The 17,074-nt window shown below is 62.2% G+C and overlaps 1 protein-coding gene across 2 annotated transcripts in view; it reads right to left on the minus strand.

Moving 5' to 3' along the window:
- Positions 1 to 13,829, minus strand: part of INTS1 (integrator complex subunit 1) — a 29,775-nt gene extending 15,946 nt beyond the window's left edge. The window contains exons 1-19 of one of the 2 annotated variants that reach the window (XM_034669680.1): positions 13,492 to 13,829; positions 12,750 to 13,040; positions 10,225 to 10,421; positions 9,940 to 10,077; positions 9,475 to 9,634; positions 9,220 to 9,325; positions 8,921 to 9,107; positions 8,676 to 8,821; positions 8,445 to 8,586; positions 7,360 to 7,536; positions 6,745 to 6,853; positions 5,992 to 6,112; positions 5,607 to 5,684; positions 4,891 to 5,048; positions 4,232 to 4,328; positions 2,075 to 2,166; positions 1,834 to 1,894; positions 406 to 603; positions 22 to 151 (exon numbers count right to left, since the gene is read on the minus strand). In XM_034669680.1, coding sequence (XP_034525571.1) covers positions 22 to 151; positions 406 to 603; positions 1,834 to 1,894; positions 2,075 to 2,166; positions 4,232 to 4,328; positions 4,891 to 5,048; positions 5,607 to 5,684; positions 5,992 to 6,112; positions 6,745 to 6,853; positions 7,360 to 7,536; positions 8,445 to 8,586; positions 8,676 to 8,821; positions 8,921 to 9,107; positions 9,220 to 9,325; positions 9,475 to 9,634; positions 9,940 to 10,077; positions 10,225 to 10,421; positions 12,750 to 13,040; positions 13,492 to 13,549 — 2,646 coding nt within the window. In that variant the 5' untranslated portion in view covers positions 13,550 to 13,829. Of the gene's footprint in view, positions 1 to 21; positions 152 to 405; positions 604 to 1,833; positions 1,895 to 2,074; positions 2,167 to 4,231; positions 4,329 to 4,890; positions 5,049 to 5,606; positions 5,685 to 5,991; positions 6,113 to 6,744; positions 6,854 to 7,359; positions 7,537 to 8,444; positions 8,587 to 8,675; positions 8,822 to 8,920; positions 9,108 to 9,219; positions 9,326 to 9,474; positions 9,635 to 9,939; positions 10,078 to 10,224; positions 10,422 to 12,749; positions 13,041 to 13,491 lie in introns of those variants that run through there. The other variant, XM_034669681.1, reaches the window with a different exon arrangement.
- Positions 13,830 to 17,074: the final 3,245 nt, after the last annotated feature.

The following is a 17,074-nucleotide window of genomic DNA, read 5'->3' on the forward strand; positions in this document are numbered from 1 at the left end:
CCAGAGCCACTGGGAACTCGCCTGCCTCTGGATAATGTTGAGGAGAAAATCCGGGCTTCGGCTCCGACACAGCAGGTGCCCGAGACGCAGGGACTGGTTAAGGCCTTTCACTTGGTCCAGGATGTGGGGGGGAGGCCTCCGAGGGGGTCCTCTGAAGGTCCCAGAGGACATGAACGTGTTAGGAAGCCACGTGTGCGGAGTCCCCGAGCAATGGCAGCAGGTGAGGCAGGGGGACTGCCTGTGTCCTGCCTGAGGCAGCCGCCCACAAAGGCCCGGCGGTCCCAGCCCAGCGGTCCCTCTGCCTCCCCAGTGGCTGAGTGCACTCACCCCGTGGAGAATCCCAGCCCCGCCCCCACCCCACCACTGCCCATTCCGGCTTGGCCCCAGGTTACGGGCACGACATACTGGGGGTCCAGGCTGGTGAGCTGCGACAGGAGAAGGCTGCTGCTCTCGGTGATGGTCTGCTTAGTGGAGGCTGCTGCCAGATGCCCCTCAAACGCCAGGATCTCCTGCTTCTCCCGCTGGGAGGTCTGCAGCTCCCGATTAATCATCTCCGTCCGGGTCTCCTCGTCCGTCAGGGTGCACGGTGGGTATGAGTAGTTGCTGGGGACAGAGCAGGAGGAACGTGCTTCCATGCCCATCTGCGGCTTGCAGCCCCCAGACGGCCGTGCACAGGGTCAAGGAGGGTCACAACTCATGCCCTGCACACAGCCTCAGCCGCCAAGCGCACCGGAGAGGCTGGCTGGGCCGTCAGCTGTGCCGCCACAGGTCAGGGAGCCCCTGTGCGGGGCAAGCCGTTCTCCCTCCACGAGACCGCGCACTAGCCACCTCTGGAATCAGGCGCGAAGTGCATCAGGATCCTGGACACGCACTCACCCAGCCATCCCTGGGCCACAACCCCTCCCAGGGTCCCAGCCCACAGGGCACCACAGGCGGACCAGCTGCTCCCAGACCACATTGCTCCCCCGAGCGACCCAGTGTCACGGGTTCTGAGATTGAACCCGCCCCATGATGGTCCCTCGTGTCAGACCCGTCCTTCGGGCACCAACGCCTGCCCACTGCATCAGCCATGGGTCCAACGGGAGCAGCTGTGGCTCCAGCTCTGGGCCACACACACCTGGTCCCCCCCGCCCCGGCCTCCCCCACACGTGTGTACATACACGTCCAGTTCCTGGCCACCACGGCCTCACACACACGCAGCCAGTTCCCACATGATAAATCCACACATGCCCGTGTGTGCACGTGCCAAGGCCTCAGGCCCCACTGCATCTCAACCACGGCCTTCTGCGTGGTCACCCTCGCTGTCCCTCTTGGGAGCGTGCTGGCAAATGGACCCAGCTTCCACTCCGATGACTGGCAGGGAGCGCGTCACATGCGCACCGGCCGCCGGCTTGGCTCCTCACACACAGGTGTGGTGAACAGCAGGGCGCAGCCTCCCAGCCCTGGCGTTCAGCACCTGTGCCCCATCGGGTAGCATGGCGGCCCACCCGTGTAGACCCCAGGCAGTGTTCACCTTTGCACCCGGTCCTCCCAGTGCCTCGTCTCCATGCAGCTCCATCCAGTCATACCCCCGCTCGAGTGCCACCAGCCAGCCACTGACCTGCCCCCATGACCCCACCTCAATCCCACTCCGCCCTCACCCACAAGAGGAGAGAGCACTAACGCGCAGCAGACCCGGGCTGGACTGGGCTGCGTCTTCTCTCGCTTCGAGAAAGCGAACCGTCAGAGGAGACGCTTCGGAGCGAGTCGGGGGCTCTGGTCTGCTCCACTTCCCGCGTCCGTGGACGGGGCCTGCCCTCGGGTGCCCTGTCCTGGCAGACCGCGCAGACTTACTTGGTCATCACCATCTCCATGAGCATCTTCAGCGTGGGGTACTCCTCCCAGGCGGCCAGGCCTAGCAGCAAGGACACAGCAGGTGGCGGCCAGGACACAGCACTCCCGCCCCACCTGGGGTCCCGGCCCCCACCCAGTCCTGGGCCAGGCTCCACCCTGAGTCCCAACAAGCAAGATGCCCCAACAGGACGTAAGAGCAGCACCCGGCACGATGACCGCGAACTGGCCGGGGGAGGCTCACCGATGTTCTCAGGGTTGAACGCCGCGACCACCAGCAGGAGGGGCCATGCCTTCCAGTAGAGGGTCGAGATGGCCAGGTTCGGAGGCTGGTACCTGAAACGCAAGGACACCCTGGCATGGCTCGGCCTCGGTGGTGCGAGGCAGTGATGGGAATCGGTGCTGACCAGGCTGGAATGACCCGGAGACGATGTGGTGACTGACCAGCGAGGCAACTACTTCAAAGATCGAAACGTCAACAGCTGTCCCTCCACAACCCCCGATCTGGTTGTCCAGCAACACCGGCGTCTCCACGTCTCCAGGAACGGCACTGTGGGCATCACTGTGCTGCCCAGAGCCCAGCACCAGGCCTCACCGCCCAGGTCCCCGTGCCAGCTAAGCCCCAGCGTCCCATCCACAAAGTGGGAGCAAGGGCCGTGATGACGTGAGACCTCAGTGCTCCTTCTGGTCATAGTCTCTCCCTCGGAGGGCCCAAAACAGCCCTCTATCCGGCACACAAACTGCAACGTTGCCATGTGACTTAAAAATCACATTTATGATGCACTCAGGATTAACTGCAGTTCTTTCAGGTGACAGAATGTTCCAGAGGGTGAAACAGAACGCTGCTGTTGCAAAGAACAAAGGAAACCTGAGAAGCCGACTTGGAGAGAGGAACAAATGGGCTGCCACGTGAGGAGAGCAGGTCGGGAAGCAGAGCACGTGCTAGCAACCCAAGAAGGCAACGAACAAGTGAGTCCTGGGGCAAACACATAGCATCGGAACCGCGGAGCAGAGCCGAGGGCCCCCAGCAAGCCCCGCGCGCGGTCAGCAGACGGCGCTGGGGCAGCAGCTTGTCCAGCCGCAGCGGAGTGAACCTGGACCCGGCCTCCCTCCACGCGCACACTAGCTCGGGGATCAGAGGCCTACAATCCAGAGCTGAAACCGTAAAACACAAGGCAATCTTCACGATCCCGGACGAGGCTACAGCTCCTTAGAAATGACCCAAGTGGACAAGAAATGGGAGAAAAGCAGAGAAGCTGAACTTTCCCAGAACTAAGGCGTTTGTCTCTCAGAGCCTCAAAGAGCACGATCCAGAGCGTGGAAAGACCCCTCAGGACAGGAAAACACACGCAAATCACAGGCTTGCTCGGGGTCCAGATCCAGAACACGTAAGGAACTCCCAAAACCCGACCACAATCCAAACCGTCGATTTAAAAACGGGCAAAGAACGCGGACACACGTCTCTCCAGACGAGACGGACACGTGGCTGAAAAGCACATGAAGACAGGCTCAGCGCCGTCGGTGCCCAGAGAAGCCCCCATGGGAGCCACAGCGCGACTCCTTGGCACACCCGCTAGGACGGTGAGCGATGAGCACCAGAGAGACGGGCGCGGGTTCGGCGGGACAGGAGTCCCCGGGCACTGCTGTGGAGAAGTCGGAAGTGCCTCAGGTAACCACGTGACCCATGAGGAGCCCTGGAAACAGGTCTGCATAGAAACGCGAGTAGAACGTTCTCGGCTGTGCTCCTGGGGCACCGGGAGCTTACACAAAGCGTGGTGTCCACACCGAGCAATGCTACGTGGCCAGGAGAGGGAACAGAGCGCAGCTAAGTTTTCAGCACGGCCGAACCCCAGGGGTATGCTGCCCAGCGAGGGAGGCCACACGCAGCCATGGATCCCGTGCGTGTGTTGCTGTGAGGCGTCCGATATCACAGCCACGGGGACAGAGCGCACGTTAGGGGCTGCCGACGGCCGCATGGGGGCCGGGCGGGGACGGCCCCTGGGTGCGGTTTTCCTGAGGGGGACAGACACTCTAAGACAGGACTGTGGCAGTGGTGGCACGACCCTGGGCATTTACCGAAACCAGCATGTTAGCAACTTGAAGTGGTTGAGGCATACGTGGGTTACAGCGCGATTAAAGCAGATGAGAAAACTGCACGAAGCCCCTGCCGTCCACCAAGGAAAGTGTGTGTGTCAGTGAACAGGAAGGGAAGAACCTGTGAGGCTCAGGCACCAAAGGGAGAGAGCAGGGGTGCGAGGCCCCGAAATGCAGGTGCAGGCAGGACAGCAGGCCTGGGACCACTGCGAGCCGTCCAGCCTCCCGGGTGTTGCGCCCAGCACGGGGCAGTGCGGCCGGCAGCCGTGTGGAGGGAGCAGGTGTGAGAAGGCAAGGAGCGCCTTACCCGGGGGGGAGCTGGATGTTCTCGGGGTGGTGGTAGGTGCAGAGGTTCAGGACCGCGTCGATCAGCTGGATCCTCTCCACCTTCAGCACTTCCACATCTGAAAACCGAGAGCCACACGGAGCTTCCAGAAGCCCGTTCACAAGCACCAGGGGGGCACCGAGGCACAGGCTTTGGGCCGTGGAAGGACGGCAGGCTCATGGGGTCTCGCTCTCCAGCAGCTAAGGGGCGGGCAGGGGACGGACACGGGCAGCGCAAGCAGCGAGGGCCTGCACCCCGCGCTGAGAACCCAGCAGCAGCCAGGGGTGAGTCGCGCTCACGGCAGGAGTGCCATCCTCAGGACCGCCGCAGCAGCCCCTTAGAGGCACAGACACAGCACCTGCCCTGGTGCATCGCGCAGAGAACGTGCACAAACCCCAGGGCGAGCTCCAGAAACAGCGCGCTGAATCACTGCCAGAAACACGCTCCTACCGCCCAATCCCCGATTCCAGAGACCAGTCAGGTCCAGCGAGCACGGGGCTTCGCCTGGAGGCAAGCCCACCCTAGCAGCCTGAGCACACACAGGTGCCCAGAGGGCTTCTGCAGGGCTGAGGGCAGCAGAGTCCCATTGGGGAAGGCCGTCACCAAGGGGGTGCCTGGACAAAGTCTGGAGGGACCCTCACCGTCTGCCTGCACAGCTGCAGCCCGTTTCACCAAGTGGTCGGCAAGCTCCATGGCATCCGCGGGCCCCAGAGGGAGCTCCCGGGACAGCCCAATAACCAGGATGCGCATGAGTGTGTCCTCCAGGATGGGCACCTCCGAGCAGAGGCGGAGGAAGAAGCTGTGGGCAGAGCAGGCAGGGCTGGGCTTGGCGGGGGCCGCGTGTGCCCACGTGCAGAAGCCCCAGCTCTGAATCTCGCCTGGACAGGGAGGAGGGTGGCCGTCCCGCTCCCGTGGCCTCCGTGGACGAGAATGCGAGAAGGGGCCTGACCCCCCAGGGCACAGACACACTGGCTGCCACCCACAACCTCCCAAACCAAGAAGGGGCAGAGAGCACAGGAGAGCAGGAGCCGTGCAAGCTGCATCGGGCAGTAGGGAGCCACTTGAGAACACTCAGGAGATGGGGCCACGACACTGACCCGGGGAGGAAGAGCGTGTGCACGTGACTGATTGGAGGCACAGAGGGAACAGTGAGTTTGAGGGTCCTGTGGACAGAGACCGGCTGAAGCCCTGGGAGCGGACAGCACTGCACAGAGACACGGCAGGTACAGCACATCGGGAATGGGGAGTGGTGGGGGGACAGGGATGGTGATCAGGAAAAACAGACAGAGATGGGGGGCGTGCTCAAGGGAGCCCTGGGGTCCATGGTGCTCGCGGTGCACACAGCAGGCACGCTCACTTGCGGTCGCTCTCGGGGGGCCAGTTGTCCCACTTGTAGTAGGTCTCCGGCTGCTCCGTGAAGAGCACCTTGTGCAGGCTGTGGGGGACAGAGGGGCTGTCAGTGCAGGTGCCCAGGGGGCTCTCCCCACCCCACTAGGCCCCATAGGTACGGAAGCTACATGCTCCAGGCAGGGGCTCTGGGGTATTTTCCAGAGCCTCCTGCAGCCCCCCCCTGTAAGGCTGGCAGACCAGACCCCACAGATGAGCCCATGTCCCCCGGCTCGGGGGCTCATCTCTGGGTGAGAGACTGGCGCCAGCAGGTGGCCACATCTGGTGTGGCAGGCTCCCGTGGGCTGAACCCAGGGAAGGGGCGGCCGTGGAAGCAGAGCGAGCCGGGCCCGTACCAGTGCACGTAGTCCTTGGGGGCAAGCTTGCTGATGGAGGGGACGACGGTGTGCAGCCACCACACGGCATCCCGCTGGATCGCGGCAATCTGGTTTTGGAAGGAGCGCAGCACCTCAAGGTCTGAAAAGGACATGCAGGGTTATGGTGTGCCCACACTGCTGCCTCCCAGGGTTGGGTACGAGGCAGGTGCAGGGATGGGGACCTGTCCGTCGGGGGGCACTCCAAGCATCCATCCCTGTGCCTCCGACGGGCTATAGGAGGGACACACAGATGGACACACTGACGCAGCAGGAGGAACGCTCAGGGAGCACCACGTAAACCTCCCATGGGTAGGGGAAATCCTAGATAAACGAAATCCCCAAATTCCAAGTGATTTCATTCCTCGAATTTTTCATGACTTTGTTAAGGCACTGGGGAGGGCTCTGCAGCTAGACTCCCAGCGGGCTTCACGATGGGGTGAAGCAGCAGAAAGACCCACCCCGCCCTCCTGCCTTCCTGCCCTCGGAGGTGGGACTGAGCCTGAAACGCCCCCCAGTGAGCAGATGACCCAAGCAGACAGTAGGCCCTGGGCCAGGAGAACAGGCAATGGCAACTTCCAGAAGCTTTGAGTGTTCGGGGGTGGTGGGCGGGTCTGGCCCAGCATCCTCTGCCTGAGCCCTGGGGGGACAGCCTGCAGCTGCGGGAATGCTCCCCTCCGCCCCACCCCGTCCCTGCCCTGGAGCTGGTGGTGTCGGTCTGTCCTGGGTCCTTACTCTTCTTCTCTCCTTTGTCCCAGGCGGTGCCAGCCTCCTTCACCTGGGCCGTGATGCCCAGCATCATGGCCACGGCCAGCACGTCTGTGATATGCACCACAAACCGCTCCTGCAAGCAAGCCCCACACGGCCGGGTTCATGTGGGGCAGGGGGCCCCAGCCCACAAGCAGCTGACACAGAAGGACGCCCACGGAGCACCGTGCCTGGAGACCACCCGCACGAGGAGGTCTGGGGATCAGGAGCAGATCAGCAGCAAGGCTCAGACCACGGAAGAAGGTTCAGCCGACAAAGCCGGGCAAGGTCCACCCTCCGGAGCGTGGAGCCATCTGCCAACTCACCCACGCGGCCCTCGAGACCCTCCACAATCTGCCCCCGTCCTCCTCTGCACCTCAAATTCTGACACCTTGCCAGAGCAGACCTGCACCCCGCCGGCTCCAACTCCATCCCCACCTCCACACCCAGCCGGAAGGTCGGCCACGTGTGGCCAGTCCCTCCTCAGATCCCACACAGAATGGGACCCATGCCGCCCTCTAGGACTGGCCACTGGCGCACCACCCCCTGCTGGCAGGAGAGGCCGCGGAGTGCGGGAAGTGAGGGGCAGGCCAGCTGTGGCACCTTGAACTCCATGTCCAAGTACTGGGGCTCCTTGCGCTCCTGCATGAGCCCGAGGCAGAAGGCCTGGAAGTTGACCTCGTGCTTGGTCTGCTTGATGATCTCCCGCAGCAATGCGCGCGAGGCCCGCAGATAATCGTCCTTGTTGGTCAACAGGTCCTGGAACACCATGGCGAGGAACTGGGAGGAGAGAGCACACGCAGGGAGGTCACTCCCCACCACCACCAGCTCCCCTCCGTCACAGGCCTGCCGTCAGGGCCTTCCTCAGCCTGGCATGAGGCTTCACAGAGCCCTTCTGGGAAGACGCCCCTGCCTGCATCCCTGGAGCACGCCGGGCTCAAGCAAGCACGACACGGCTTCCACGCTGGCCGTTCCCAGACAGCAAGGGACAGCGGGGGACACGGCTTTCACTCTCCTGGCAACTGGCTCGTGGGGGACCGGTCCTCATTAAACAAAGGGCCAGACACTGGCTAGGGTGGGTGTGCCAGGCACCCGGGCTGCAGGAACGGGCGACATGGTGACGGCAGAGCGGCGGCGAGAAGCAGCACCACGCGGACCTACTGCTGTGAGCCCAGCTAAGCCGCTTAAAGACCTCGCTCATTTCAGTAACAGCGCCAGCGCTCTCTCGGCTCTCCCTTCAAAAGCACCTGGAATCCAGGGGACTCTCGCAGCCGGGACCCAAAGCCCAGCACCAGAGATGCTGGCCTCGTTTGGGAAAGGCCAGCCCTCAGAATGGCAGGACAGGCCTTGGCTTGGAAACAAGTGCCTTTTTTGGGGCTCAGTGCTGCCTCCTCCTGAACGAGCCTAGCTGTAGCTTCTGAGGAAGACACCCGTGGAGGGCTGCACCCGCTCTGGACCTGACCTGAAGTCAGACGCCACTGTGCGTAGCTCGCTGGGCCCCCTGCCCCCTCCCAGGCTTTCTCCCACACAGCTCGGTACCATGCCACCCGCTGCGTCCAGACGCCCGGCAGTGCAGGTGACGCCGCGCGTTCCTCTCTGGCCTGGAGCCCCCACGTCCCAGGCTGGGGCCAGCCCTGCACACGGGGCCGTGTTCCAGTGCATGTGAACGCAGCCGCCAGGCGCCCCACCTTCGGCGCCAGCTCCGAGCTGTGCTGCAGCACCGTGTAGAGCGTCTGCATGTTGTTGGGGTTCCGGGCGTTGGAGAGCTCGTTGAAGACCACGAACTTGATGGTGGTGCCCAGGTTGTCCTTGTGCGCGCTCAGCAGCTCCCTGGACACAAGGCGAGCCGAGGGCGCTGGCACGGACTGTGGCCCGCCCGCCGTGCCCCACCCACCCCGCCGGCCCCGCCCACGCCGCACCTGACACACAGCATGTAGTGGTTGAGGAGAACCTTGGGCTTGAGGCGGATCTTGATCAGGTGGGAGATGACGTCCATGTCCTCGACGCCGTGCGTGTTGCAGTTCATGCACACGGACATCAGCAGGTCCTGGGCGGGCCTGGTCAGCTACGGGGGGCGGGCGGCGCGCCGTCAGCCTCGCACACGGTCCGGCACCGCAGAGCCCAGGAGGCCCCCGTGTGCAAGGCCCCGCCTCCCCGCCCTCACCTTGGGGTTCTGCAGCCACATCTCCAGCCTCTGCACCGCCATCAGCCGCACCTCCTTGTAGCCGCAGGTGGAGGTGAGGAGCCGCAGAAGGTTCCGCGACACGTTGTCGATGGGCTGGCGCCGGTTAAGCTGGTCGCGGAGCATGTCCAGGACATACTCTTCCACGCTCTCTGCGAGGTCGTCGTACCTAGGCCAGAGGGGGGAGGGAGGAAGGAGGGCTGGCTCCTCACGGGCCCACCCCACCGGCCTCCCAGCCACACGCAGGGCCCCACGGGCAGGGGGCCGTACGGCGTGCCTACCTGGGCATGAGCTGGCCCTCCTGCTCGGGGCTGAGCTTCTCCTCGGCAATCAGGAGCTCTGTCTGGCTGTCCTCCTCCTCCGTGAGGGAAGGGTGAGGACTGCTCCCTGCAGACCGAGCCACTCGTGGACACATCCCCCAACCGTCCTGTGACCGCCCACCCCCAGCAACAGCGGGCTCCATGGAGGGAGGCGACGTGAGCCCCTCCCTCACGGAGTCTGTCCTCTCCCCAGCCCAGCCGCGCAGCATCTCTTACCAGCACTGAGATCCCCGCCGCTGCGCCCCACCTCCCCCTGCAGAAGCATGCTCTTCGGGGGCATCTTGGTGTTAAAGGCCGTTTGGACGTTATCCACGAAGGTCTTGCAGTGCGGGCTGTCCACCCAGATCCGCTCCCCCAGGGAGTCTTCGATGTACACCTGTCCATGACAGACGTGCACACTCCGGGCCCCTGCTGGGCAGCTCGCTTCTGCCTGCCCTCTGCTGCTCCCAAGACAGGCGCTTCCCCAAGTGTCCCCAGTTGCCTGGGGTGGGGGTGGGGCTCCCAGAATGACCTCCCCAGCGACCAGTGCAGGAAACAGATGCCCTGGGCCATCAGATACACAGCCTCCAGAGAGCACACTCAGACTGGCCTCTTCTTCCTCCTGGGGGTCCAGCGCTCTGCCCCCATCACCCCAAGCGGCACGGAGGTTCCAGGGGGGCCTCCCAGGAGCGGCAGACCCACCTTGACGAAGATCTCAGGCCAGTTCTCATCTTCCTCGTACGCAGCCATGAGCAGGTTACAGGCCAGCACGGACACCAGGCTGTTCCCCTTGGCCTTGAAGTTGATGGAGGCGTCCCGCCGTAGGAGGCTGCACAGAGCCTGCGAGAGACGGTGCGTCATCAGGGGAAGGGGGGCCCTGCACAGGGGTAAGAGCCAGCGAGCTTCCAAGGGGAGGCGGCCTTGGGTGGGGGGAGAACGTGAGGCCCAGAGCGAGGGCCCGTCTCACTCTAGCTGGCCGGCCCTCACCTCGATGACACCCTCTGTGGCAAAGATGTTGGGCTTGATCTTGGCCAGATACATGAGGCTCAGGTACAGCGCGCCGTCCGGCTTGGCCCGGGTGGCCTTCAGCTGCTTCACGGCCCCACACAGCACGCCCTCGATCCGGCCATCGTTGCCCTCTAGCTCGGCGGCCTCAATCTCGTCCAGCAGCACGGAGGGCGGCACTGGCAGGTACAGGAAGGCGGCCGTGAGCAGACCCTGCCTCCAGGGTCCCCCCCAAAGCCAGGGGACAACAGGGCAAACCCGCAGAAAACCAGTGAGTGAGGGTCTCGGGGCTGTGCTGTGGCCACCCTGCCTCCGAGAACAACAGCAACAGCCGGGGACGGAGCAGGACCCAGCTGGCCAAGGATGAGCCACGGTGGGAACGGCGCCATCTAGCCTTGGAGCACGGCCCAGCCACCTCCAGGCCTCTCCACGCGTCCCACAGGTGACCCTGGGCTTGGCTGCTCTCGCACTACGTCTTTCTACAAATTGCTGAACGTTTTCTAAGTTTTCAAATTAACTGGTCTGATGCCGTTCCTCGCCTTTTCTCCTAACAGCGGCTGCTTCTCTGCTGGTCTCCCCTCCTGGTGCTGCTGACTGCACCCCTGCCCTCTCCTCAGATCCACTCTGCACAGCGGTTTCTGATTCAGTAGTCTCTGCAAAAAAACCCTCTTTGGGTTTTGACCTTCTCTCCCGTGTTCACTTCCGCCATTTCTTTAGTCCTTCCTTCTTTCTGTCTTCTTTGCCGTCTTGCTTCAGTGGCACAGGGAGCTCACTGACCTTCTTGCACGGTCAGCCTCCTGAAAGCGTGTTAGGTCCACCAAGCCTCTTCCTGGTGCTACCCTCAGTATCGCTCGGACAGAGAGAGTTTGTAATCCCCACCATAGTGTCATCTTTGACTCAAGAGCTTTTTCCGGTGGAAAGATGCAAACACACAGAGGGAGGTGCTGCCGTTGGTGTGAGTTAACTGTGCGAGGGCAAAGGGTCCGGTGATATCCGCTGAACGCTTTCAGGTGTCCGGGACACAAGCCAGGCAGGCCGCGCAGGTGCACTGGACTTGGGGAAGACCTCAACCTTCCCGTGCTGGGGGCTGTGATCTGCCTTCTGCTTCCTAAAGACGTTTGTAAAGTGCTTCATTGCTCAGAATGTGCTTTCCACAACCGCGCTTCCTCTCATCTCCAGAAGCACCTTGTACAGGAGATGCCAGCCGGGATGTAACCAGAACTGTGGTGCAAGCCGGGGCCCCAGCCCTCAATGCCAGGGGCGGTGCCATGGGGCAGGGCCTGCTGCCCCAGGACGGTTGGTCCTGGACGAGAGATCTGATTCATCTCCCAAAGCCCAGCTAGCGCCAGCCGTGTCTTCTGCTCCTCATGTCCCAGGGCCTCCCGCTGCCCACTGCATCTTCCCTGCCTGCCAGCTTCGGTTCTCCCCCCCGGAGCTGCCCAGACCTCGCCTGTTCCCCGGGCACAGTTCCATTCTCCAGGATGCACGCCTCCGCTCAGCGGCTTATTCTCCAACACCCTCAACCACCCATCAAAACCCTGTCTGGCCTTTACAGCTCAACTTCTCAAATCCCTCACGAGCCTTCTCTGTGCCAAAGCTGTCGTGTGAGTACCTCTATGCTCAAAACCTGGGGCTGGCTGGACTTTTAACAGATCTGGTCTATGCGGTATCATGGAGCAGATAAGATAATCAATGGGAAGATGATGCAGAAAAGCAGGGGTGACCTGAGATGCATATAAACTAAAAGCCCTTCTGTAAATAACAGAATTGTAAGTAATTTAAAAAACACTTTCCTGGATATCGTTAATGCTGTAGTACTACCTTCCCGACGAGAGAAAAAGAGACAAGCTCTTCACTGTTAGCAGAGATTACTGAGGTGCAAACGTCCACACCCCGGGCAGGGGGACGAGCACACGAGAACACAGAGCCCACAAGAACAAGGCTCTGGTCAGTCTCTGCTGATCCCCCGTGCACGGAGCAGGCCTGTCACAAAGGAGGTGCTTGGTAAGCACATCAGAGGAACCACCGGGCACAGGAAAGAGCCTGTTCCCAAAGAACAGCCGCTGTCAGCGCAGCAGGGCCCCCCCGCCAACGCCGTGGGGACAGCTGAAGAGCCACCATCCGTCACCTCCTGGCTGACGGAGCGCCGGCACAGGCTGTGTCTGCTTCGCCGCTAAGAGTAGGCCGCTGAGCTACTGTAGGGACGGCCTCTTGCCAGCATTTGCTCCCGCAGCCCATTCAGGCCTGAGACCCGCCTCTGCCACGCTGCCCTGGGTCCCGTTAATACTTCCCCATCTCCATCACGGAATATGGAAACACACATGGGGTAAAGGCACCTATGTGAGAGCTGCTTTGCAGAACAAACTCCCAGATGACTCGTCTCCACCCTTCTCCAGACACCCTGTGCACAGCTCTGGCGCTAAGCCCGGAAGTGGCCTTCAGCGAACCTCCGGGAGACTGGCAAGGTGTGGGACGTGCTCTCTGGGAAGCCCACAAACTGACTTTACCTTCAATTGGGACCACAGATGGCTCTTTAATGGACGGAGAGATGGCGCGCTTTTCTGCCACTGCAGCCTCAGCCAGGCGCCCCAGGGCACTCAGGGGGGGTGTGGAGGAGAGTTTGGGGCGCTTGGTGAGCCCAGTCAGGGCGGAGGCACCCGCCAAAGCGGCTGCAGCGTCCCGCTTGCGCTCGGAAGGCAGGCCAGAAGGGGCAGGCTTCAACAGGGTGGACGCCGTTTTGGAATCATTGGCCTGACCTTTTGAGCCCAGAGCAATGAAGTCTCCAGGTGGAGGGTGCCCTGCAGGAAAGGGAGGTGGAGAAACACGCACTTTACACGGTGGTGGCGGTGGGATGGGTGCTGGAGAGGGACTGCAACCTCCTGCTGTCTCAGAGGGGATTACACAAGGGTCGGGGCTGGCAAGGGACATGGACCAGCGAGCCCAGGGCACAGCCGGGTCTGGAGCGTTCAGTGAGGACAGCCTCTGACAGTCACCCCGCTGCGCAGAGGAGGGAGACAAGGCACAGACACAGGTCGCAAGTGACAAGGCCCGATCTGAAGCCAGGCAGCCCCCTGCCCTGGGCTGCCCTGGGCTTCCCGCGACCGCCCCGAACCCCGCAGCCCCCTCAGCGGCTGTCGGCTGCTTCAGACGTGCCGGGCGACAGGGAGTCTGCTGTCTGCAGGGCCGGCGGGCGCCGCCAAGCCCCGATCGATGCCCGGGAGCCCCCGCCGCCGCCGCACAAGCCCGCACCTGACGGCTTGGCGGCCGCGCTGGGCCTGCGGACCGTGGCGGGCTTGGCCCGGTTCATCGTGTCCCGCGGCCGGCGCTGCTGCTCGCCGCACAACTGTCACCCGGTCCGCCGCCCCTCGCCCGCTCATTCATTCATTCGTCCCCGGGCCGTCTGGGCCTGCGGCCTGCGAACGAAGGGGCCGCGGCCCCGCCGGGCGCAGCTACTCAAGGAGGCCGCGCGAGGCCCCTCCGATCGGCCGGGTAGGAGTCGCGGTCGCCGGCAGCCGCGGCTCACGCACCACCGTCCCGGAGCGCCGGCGCCGCGCAGCCTCCACGGCCGTCCCGGAAGCGGAAGTCGCCTCCCCCGCCCTCGCCCCCCCAACTTCCGGAGCAACCGGAAGCAAAACACCGCAGCGCGGGCAGCGCGGGCGGGAGGCGACTGGGGCCCCGCGACGCTTGAGTGCTGCCTGTCGCGCTCTCTGGCGGCGGGAGGCCGGCCGGGTGTCGCTGCCGCTGGTCCGTCTCGCACCTGCAGCCAGCAGGTGAGGGTGACGTCATTTAGTGACGCTCCCAAGGGCGCGCAACATGGGGGGGGGGCACGGGGATTCGTGCTGCGCCTTCGGGGTCCTGCTGTCCCATTTAGTTGTCAAAGGACAGGTTCTGGGGTGCCCATGGTGGGGCGTGAGGAGGGAACTAGGTAGGGCTGGGAGCGGGCGCGACCCTCCTTAAAACCGGGGGTGGAGGAGTGGGAGGGAGAGGCATCAGTCCCAGCCTCAGTTTTCCTGCCTACACAGTGGGGCTCTGCAACCTCTCCCAGTCCCTTAGATAGCAGAGGACGTGTCCGCCCTCCCAGAAAACCCCACGCCCTCCTCCTCTCCGGGTTCTCCGTGTGTCCTGGGGTCTCCGGCTGCAGCCCCAGCCCGCACCAGGAGCGAGGCCTGGAGCAACTGCCGGGTCCACAGCCCCACATTCACAAGCTAGGTGCCTTCCTTTATGGAGCAGATGGCCTGGTGTGAGGGACAGGCCATGCGCACAAACACTGAGCTCAAGGCTCCTACCAGACCGGGTGCTTCAGCAAGGCAACGGTCAGTGGTTAAAGGACCTTAGTCCGTCATGGCTGCAGGCAGAAAGGGCTGAGCTTCAGGGGAGAAGGAGGGTGTGGGGCCCAGGTGAAGACTGGCAAAGGGCACGCAGCGTGGATGCACGGCCAGCCTTGTCCACTGGCAGGCAGTGACCAGAGAGGGGAGACGGGGCCCAGACTCCTGATGGTCTTGTTCACAGGCATGGCTGTGGGTCCTGGGTGTATCCCAGAGGGATTCAGGAAGGCTCACCATTACAGACCTTGTTGGTCCTGCCCCGAGTTCCTCTGTAGGACTAGTGGCCTCAGCAGGCAGGAGGGAGGCTCCTTTGTTACAAGGGAGAGGGTGACAGTCAGAGCCCAGAACCATACTCCCTGGTGTGGCCGGTGGAGCCCTTCTGCCCACCGCAGGGGGAGGGAGGTGGCAGTGGGGCCACCTTGCTGGGGACTGTGTAGGGTGTAAATCAGAAAGCCTTCAAGAGATGCCCAGTGCCAGTAGCGCTCCCACAAACAGGGCCCACTCTCCATGCTGTGGTTGTCATTACCCAAACCCTGGGGCTCCAGGAAGCAGGCCTATGGTGGGGGAGGGGGCACTAAGGTCCAGGGTCTGTGCAGCCCCGGGGCTGGAGGGTGGGGCTCCATGATGGGATTAGTGCCCTTATGAGAAGAGACCATCAAGTCTTCTCCGACTGCCTGCCACCCACGTGAGGACTTGCGTCAAGGTGCCATCTGCAGGCCAGGAAACCAGCTCTCACTAGACACCAAGGTTGCAGGCAGCTGCATCTCCGACTCCCAGCCTCTGGAACCTCAAGAAGGAAATGTTTGCACCTTGGGCCCCACCTGGGACTATGCAGTAGCAGTCAGAGCCAAGACCCCATCCATAGTGCTCCTTCTGCTTTTGTAGGCTGGGAGAGGGGGACAAGGACCCTCAAGTAGGCGGGCGTGGCACTCAGCCCAGAGGCCGCCAGGGGCCTCATGATGTTTCAGCCACGCCTGCCTGCAGCCTCCTGACTGCCTTCCTCGTCTCCCTCATCCACACCCCCTGCCCCTGCGGGAATGCCAGGACCCACGTCTGTGAGCTCGGAGGGCAGGGTGGGCACTGAGTAGGAGCTCAGAGTGGAAGGATGATTGCTCGCTGAACCCCATCACCCCAACGAGGACAGACGCTAACAAGTGCTGGTAAGGACATGGTACTGGTAGGAAGTGGGCTGTTGGTCACGTGTGAACAGAGCTTCCACAGGACCCCACAGGTACAGTCCTGAGCACAGACCCCAGAGAACCGAGAGACGGTGCTCAGATACACACCTGCTCACCCGTGTTCGTGGCAGCACTATTCATGAATGCCAGGAGATGGAGACCGGCTTCTGTCAATGGATGAGTGGATACACAAAACGTGGTCTGTCCACACCGTGGAGTATTATTCAGCTGTGAAAAGGAAGAAAGCACAGATCCACAGCACGGACAAACTTTGAACATCCTGGCAGAAGCCAGACACAAAAGACCACACGTTGTCTGGTTCCATGGATATGAGATGTCTAGAACAAATCCATAGAGGGGGAGAGCAGATGAGTGTTGCTGGGGGTGGGGGAGGGGCACTGCTCAGCTGGGCTCTGGGTTTCTTTGGGGTGATAAACACGTATGGAGTTTGATGGTGGTGCTGGAGGCACAGCCCGGGAGTTCGCTACCAGCTGCTGAATCGTACACTTTGAAATGTCAGCGTTACGGCATGTATCTCAATGAAGTTATTGAGAAAAGAGCAGGCGGATGGTACGTAGTGGGGGTTTTTTCCTGTAGGCAGAAAAAAATGATCTTTTTCCAGCTTCATGGGTGTGTAATTGACAACAATTGTAAGTATTTAAGGTCCAGAACATGACGTTTGTGAAATAGTCACCGCAGTCCAGCGCATTCACCTCTCCCTGACCTCACCTGGTTACGGCTTGGATGGCACGTAGTAGTTTTGACACTGAGCCATGTGAGACCCCCCCCCAATGTCGAGAGGTGGAGTCTCCATTGCGCCTGTGAGCGCTTGGCCCCCAGAACACAGCAGCCAGGACACTGTGCTCACTGCTGCGCCCTGTCCCTGAGATGGCGGTTCCTGGAAACCAGCCATGTCTCCTGACGCTGCGGGGGGCAGAGACGCACTGCCTTGCACCCCTGCCCAGAGTGCAGACCCATGAGCAAGGTGGTGACATTGTTATTTTAACTCACTAAGGTGGGGTTTTTTTAAAGATTTATTTGTTTATATGAGAGAGAAGGGATGGTGAGAGGAGGAGCAGAAGGAGAGAGAATCTTTTTTTTTTTTTTTTAGATTTTATTTATTAGAGAGAGAGAGACAGCCAGCGAGAGAGGGAACACAAGCAGGGGCAGTGGGAGAGGAAGAAGCAGGCTCCCAGCAGAGCAGGGAGCCCGATGGGGGGGCTCGATCCCAGGAGCCCAGGATCACTCCCTGAGCCAAAAGCAGATGCTTAACGACTGAGCCACCCAGGCACCCCAGAAGGAGAGAGAATCTTAAGCAGGTTCCATGCC

Source organism: Ailuropoda melanoleuca, chromosome 10 (genome assembly GCF_002007445.2).
Source record: "Ailuropoda melanoleuca isolate Jingjing chromosome 10, ASM200744v2, whole genome shotgun sequence".
Lineage (NCBI taxonomy): Eukaryota > Metazoa > Chordata > Mammalia > Carnivora > Ursidae > Ailuropoda > Ailuropoda melanoleuca.